This window comes from Melopsittacus undulatus, chromosome 4 (genome assembly GCF_012275295.1).
Source record: "Melopsittacus undulatus isolate bMelUnd1 chromosome 4, bMelUnd1.mat.Z, whole genome shotgun sequence".
In the NCBI taxonomy this organism is placed as follows: Eukaryota; Metazoa; Chordata; class Aves; order Psittaciformes; family Psittaculidae; genus Melopsittacus; species Melopsittacus undulatus.
This window is the reverse complement of record NC_047530.1, coordinates 92237937-92244453: the sequence shown is the minus strand read 5'-3', so window position 1 is coordinate 92244453 and position 6517 is coordinate 92237937. Positions and strand designations below refer to the sequence as shown.

The 6517-nt window shown below is 41.3% G+C and overlaps 1 protein-coding gene across 1 annotated transcript; it reads right to left on the bottom strand.

Moving 5' to 3' along the window:
• On the bottom strand, positions 1-6244 carry ZNF488 (zinc finger protein 488). Its single transcript, XM_005153904.2, has 3 exons — positions 6026-6244; positions 1654-1882; positions 1-1193 (listed from the first exon to the last, which is right to left on the bottom strand). The coding sequence occupies exons 1-3, from the start codon at positions 6242-6244 to the stop codon at positions 31-33; spliced, it is 1611 nt and encodes a 536-aa protein (XP_005153961.1). The 3' UTR covers positions 1-30.
• Positions 6245-6517: the final 273 nt, after the last annotated feature.

Below are 6517 nucleotides of genomic sequence, written 5' to 3'. Positions count from 1 at the left end.
AGTCCCTTGGTGAGATTTATCTGCACAGCTCTAATTATGAGAAGTCATGTGCCGGGATAAATGATGACGTTCTCGGAAGTACTCGTGACAAATGGGACATGTTAGCTTCTCCTCTCGTCTTCTCTTGCACTGGGACTCAGTTGAGGAGTATTCTTTTTTGTGATGTGACCGCATGTGGAAGACTAAATCGGATGTCATGCGAAAGGACAGGTTGCATTTGGCACACCAGTTCTGGGCAGCCACTCCAAAGGATGTGAAGGTGGGGGGAAGAAGAGTTAAGGAAGAGGAGGAGGAAGAAGTGGTGGTTGTGTTTTGTAACTGTCTTCCTGCTTGTTTGGGCCACAGTTCTGAGGTATATGGGAAAACATTGCTCTGAGTGATGCTTGTCTGCAGCATCTGGGCATTACACAAATCACTGACAAAGAACTTGGAATTGAGAAGGGTGCTGCAGCACATGATGTCTGTAGTGGCAATGAAGCCAGACAGCTCTCCCAAGCTCTTTGGTGACTCACTCATGGGATGAGAAGAATTTATCACAGGTCTTTCTATTAGACATTTACTGGGTTTGCTGAAAGCACTCTTCTGTTCTCCTCGCGTTCTGGTGGGCCACACAAAGGAGAATGCACTGCCAGAGGAGTTCAACAACACTTCCTTTGGTACCTGCTCTTCACCAGGTGGGACTATGCCATCCTCCTCTTCTGGCTCCTTCATCCTCTCATTCCTCAACTTCTCCTTCATCCTCCTGACCTCAGTGAAAGCACTCTGCTTCTGCTCTAAACCATCCTTCATAGCTGACTGCCTCCCTGAACTATGCTTCCAGAAAGAACCAGACAATGCATGCTCTCCCCCAACCTCTTCCTTGCTCCCACAATTATGTTCCTCACTCAGGTTATTGGTTTTCTCCAACAACACTGTTTTTCTGCTCCTGGTGTTCTCAGCCTCTTCAGATTTTGCTCTCCTTTCTCCTGTGAGACCATGGGCGTCATCTTTACAAGCTGTCATTTTGACTTCTAGATCTCTTGCCAAGCTATGGAAATTCGTGGTCTGCTCAGCTAAGTTGCTCTTTTCAGTCTTAGGGTTCTGGAAGTTTTTCCATAGCAGGGTGCACTTCTCTGGGACACATAGGAAGCGGACATGGGAGAGGTAGGAATGCTCACATTTAAAGACTCGGTCACATTCTTGGCATCTCAACTCTGCAGAAACAGACAACAGATGATGAGTTTTGCAAAGGTAGAATCATGGATGGATGCAGATCCTGACCCTGCCATTACCAAAAAGAAAATAAAGAAACATCTCTTGCGTCATGCAAGATTATACATGGTAAACCTAATGCCAGTGTGAGATCAGGTCCCATGCTGCTATGAAAAATCGTTCACTCATATTTGCCTCCAGTTGCTACTTGCAAAACTGCTTACATTTATAGTCTGAAGACAAATTTATACTACACAAATTGGGCAGTACACAGTGATCTAGATAAAACCATACGGACTTCATGACGAGTTGAAGTTTGAATCAGGAATCTTTTTCCTTAGCTGACCAACTAAGGATTTAGACAGGTTTTACTTCCTGTATTACAAGAGCACCACATACTGAAGAAGTTATAGACTCACTTCAGTCCTCAGTGACCTCTGCAGTCAGCAACTTGGTACTTACCATTCTGGGGACTCTGAGCTTTTATCTCATCAAAACCCAAGAGCCTGGAAAGCTCCTCATCATACCAGACAAGCAGCTCCTCATTTTTGTTGATTTTCCTGGTAGAGCGATAATATAACTGACTGTTTTCTAAGTAAGCTTCCAAGTTCTGCTCATTGCTATTGGCAGCTGCTTGTACAAGTCTCATCCAAGGCAAACCTGTGGGACTGTGCACAGATGTAACATCTACCTGTGAGACAGGATACAAAAAAGGCAGGGTTTAGGTTTTGGGACCCAAAATAGATTTCCATCAAATTCAAGAGCAAAGCCTGTTTCCTGCCTCACACAGAACTGGTATGCCAAAGCTGTGAGCCCAGTTTATAGACTGTGTCACCAAATCCAAAACCATCATTGACAAAAGGCTTCCCTGGTATGAATGCTGAGAGCTCTGGAAATATAGCTGCATGGGAAGGAGACACCAATGTTCACATGTAACCTCCCATAGCAGTGACAGGGCTGGTATGCTAATCAGTCTTTAGCACACTCACAGCGAGCATGGTGACCTCCATTCAGTGCAGGTTGTCCCAAGGGGCTGTATCAGGGGTGGATCACAGAAGTACAGAAGTTGTGCTCCTCTGTAAGAAAGGGTCTTGATCCCATGGGAAAATGGGATATGAGTCAGGAGACCATGAGTGCTGTGGCTCGGGGGGTGTGAGATGTGCAGCCCCTGGATCAGAGCAGTGTGAGCCTGGAAATGAACACACACTCAAGGCACTTGCATGTGGAGTTTTTCACTGGAATAAGAGGGTATGGATCAGGAGGTGTCAGAATAATCCTGATTATTTAATTCAGTACCCTAAGGAGACAAAATCTGCATATATAACTCAATAGATAATATAAAAATTAGGTTTTAATAAATACAAATAAAAATATCTTACATAATGTCTTTTTTTCAGATATAAAATTATATATTCCTATTTCTGCCTTTGATTGATTAAATTCATTTCATTGTAGTGAAACAGATAAAAACTCATCAGATGAATATTTTTTATTACATTATTTCTGAGAGTTGCAAGGGGTTGGTTTGCTTTCAGGATGTGTGCATTCAGAAATACCAAACAAATTAAGTTTAAAAATGTTGCTTAGGTTGCAAGGTCAGGCACTCTGAAGTTAAAAAAATAATATTAACTCTACTGCTCAAATTAAATTTCCATTCTGCTTGTATATTACACCATAGTCCTCAGTCACATATACTCTTTTCTCCACAGGGCTCCTGAGTCATTCAGTCACAGGCTGACCACTCTCTGGAAATAATATAACTGTAAAACATTTGGCTTTGTCCTCATTTAGTGTGTGGCTCCCTTCTTAGTTACTTTACTGCATTTGCTCTGAATAAGGAATGATTGATTTATTTACTTATAGGTTTTTCCTTGGTGTTTACCACAGCAGATCTATGTCCTCTCCAGTATTTGAAAGACGGGGAAGATTTTCATAGCTTGGAGGCTGAAATGCAGGGCGATCACTGGCAACATTTACATGCATAAAAAGCCTCAACTAATTTGTAAGCACTAAGTCATTGTTCAGAAAGGAAGAAGTTGGGAAATGGGAAATGAAAAATGTCTAATGACAGGTATGGTTTAAATTTTACCCCAAGCAATGCATAACTCTTTGTTTTCTACTAATTGCAGGGTAGCCATTAATTGGTGGTTGGTATCAGAAACAGTATGGTGACTGTTTTTCCCCCTCCACTGGCTATTTTTCCTCTCTCTATTACTTCCCATAAAAAGTATGACCACATTTAGTAGCTTGAATAGAAGAATGAAACATTAAGGGACCATTAGGATAAGAGTTAATTAGTATAAAAGAAAATAATTTAGCATGCCCTATAACAGGCTCTCTCTAAACACCATAATTAACAGTGATTGAGAAATACAGAAGTCTGACAGCAACAGAAGCACACCCACCCACACACAGTGGTTGTAACTAATAACTATGACAGAGACTGTCATTTATTAGTTTCTGTGTTTCAGAAATACTAAGCATCCACCCAGCCCTCTAAGCAAAGTCAAAGGGAACAGCTCCTCCAGTAACCAGGACCCCAGGGAAAGAGCTGAGACAGATTAAAGAAGGTGGGGAGGAATAAAGGACAGAACATTAAGATCTGGATGCTGTCAATTAGAAGCATACTCCAGTTTTAGTTTTCCTGTGTGTTTAGAGACACTATAAACCCTGCAAGGCCACCCTCTTCTGGAGATGGCAACACCTCAAATGAATCCTTTACATCTATATACGAGGTAAGGGCCTCACAGCCCCACAGGCTCAATCACAGCTGGGCTAAGGAGGCAAAGTGGCTTCCTTGAGAGAGGATGGAGGTGAAGGGAGAGAATAAGGCTGTTTCTTGGAACCCACAAAAAGCTGTAAGGAGCAGAAGATCCCAGTGGGTCAGAAAGCTTTGTAAGGGGCTGGTTTGCTTTTCTGGGGTGAATGACTGGCAGGAAAGAACCACCTATGCCAACAGTTGCCAAGGCATTTTCTTTGCCCAAGTGTACAAATTGACACAAGGAGCTCAAATTATGGTCTTCGTGAGGATGAGAGTAGAAACATAGAACTCCCTTTTGGTTTAAATATAAAAGCCCAAGATGAGAAAACCCTTGTTAGAAATTATATCCCCTACAGTCTTGCAGGAGTGCTGCTGAACTATGACAAATGTCAACCAGAGCTGTGAAGAATCCACCTTGCCAAATTATTCCTGCGTGTATTTTTTTCGTACCATAGACAGCATATGAAAACCAATTTCTTGCATTGCACCTTAGTGCCATGATAACATAGTATCATGATTGAATTGCTGGTTGTCTCTACACAGAGTTAGGGCCGTAACAATAGTTCCTGATTTCTGGAAGGCTTGATTTTAATTGTAAGTAGCTAGCAGGATATGGGACTTGCAATTGCATCTGAAACAGCTACTTGCACAGAATTTGATGTATTTACTGCCAAAAGACAGAGATCTGAGCCAACTCAGACATCCAGTTTCATGGCTGCATAACAATTACATAGCTCAAGTATAGCAAAACACTAAAGTGATCCCTCTGGAGGGATCTTCCAATGTAAAAAAAAAAAAAAAAAAAAAAAAAAAAACCCAACCCTCTGAGGCTCTTTCTTGAGTCTACAGCAATTCCAAAACTCCCAGGAGAAATACAGAAACATTCCATAAATAAAGCTTTGTTTCAGAGATCTTTCTCCAAAAAGCTTGTAGTTCTCCTGGAGTACAAATAACATCATCTAAGCAAGCAAACATGTGCCAGACACTCAACAAAACAGAAAAACCCTGAAGACTCTTCTTTGTTAATTTGTTTAAAGAAAAAGTGTCAAAAAGGTATCTCCCAACAGCTGCATCTTTCATTTTACAAAAAGTCTGTGGGATTTCTCTTGTCCAGAGCACAGAAATCTTAGGAGAACCCGAGTTTCTCACAGATACATCCATGCCATAGCATGTGGGAAATTTGTTTGCCCCACATTGTAAAACACTACTTCTCTGTCTTCATCTAGACCAATGACGACTGCAGTACACTCCAGGAGCCAAAGAGCCAAGGTAACAGTTCAGTAAGAGAAATACGCATTGTCCAAATGAAAATGTTATGATAAACAGTGGCTAGGGAATAAAAAATTGGGGAAGTAAAGATGGAAAGTTAACACTCCATCACAATCCTGGGGTTTTTTAATTTCTCTACATGACAGTTCCTTTTGTTTCACGCTCTGGCTTCTCTATGATTAAAAAGTGCTGCTGTAAGACAGATATATCTAAGCTAACTTTCGAGGATGCATGTACTAATAGCAATAAGTTGTGGCTGCCTGAAGACTGTGTGGATTGGTTGCCTGATTGATATCTTCTATAGTGCATATAGCCTGTGCTGATATCATAGCCATTGTGATTTTATTTTATAGACAACTGAGCAAACTGAGTTAACAATTTCTCAGATCTGTCAATAAATACTGTGAATCTACCACCTGCATGAATGAGTGCAATGTCACACACAGTCTTCCCTCTCTGCTCTCACAGGGTTGTTGCCTCCTGATAAGCCTCCTTTATCCTTTGTAAGGATGAAACCTGAGCATGAGGTTTCTAAACTATTTATTCCTCTTTCCTCCTGTTTCTGGTCAATGCTGAAGCAGGCCATCAATCAGCACAGAAATGGGGCTTTGTATTCTTCCTTCAAAGAAAAGAGTTTTCACTGAGGTCCCTCCAGTCTACAGCTCATAAATCAGAAATGCACCAGCTACTTCTCCCCTTTGAAGGAGCTGTTAGTTGTGCTGAATGAAACAAAAATCTACCTCTTGGCAAAGTTATCTTCCCAGGTGCGGTGTAACCCTTTTTGATATGACTAAAATCTCCTACCTTAAATATGTAGTGAATGTTCCTTCTATCGGAACACTTGAGAGCAATAAAAGCTACAGTGTCCAGCAGAGTGTTCTGGAGCATGCATGGTCCAAAAACAACTTCTTCAGCAATGTCTTGTGTGGTATGAACAGTAGCCAATATGTCCGGAAAATGGTGATGCAGAAGTTTGTTGTCACTTGTCCAAAGGAATTTAGGCAAAGATGTAAGTTCCATCATAAACCTGAAAAATAAGTAAGAAATCATATATGGAATAGAAATGGAAGTAGAAGGGGGTATCACTACTTCCAATACAAGGACTTCCAAGAGCTGTAGGTGAATTGTAAGAGCGTGCTAGGACAATGTTGGTTATAAAGTCTGCAGCTTTGTCAACGTCCAGTTCAGAAAGATAAAAATTACTTCACACTAAACCAAAATCTTAGGTTTGTAAAGAAGTTCCTCTCTTTTGGGATAGACAAATCCTCCAAGAGTTCAAGTCCTGCTTCACTGCTA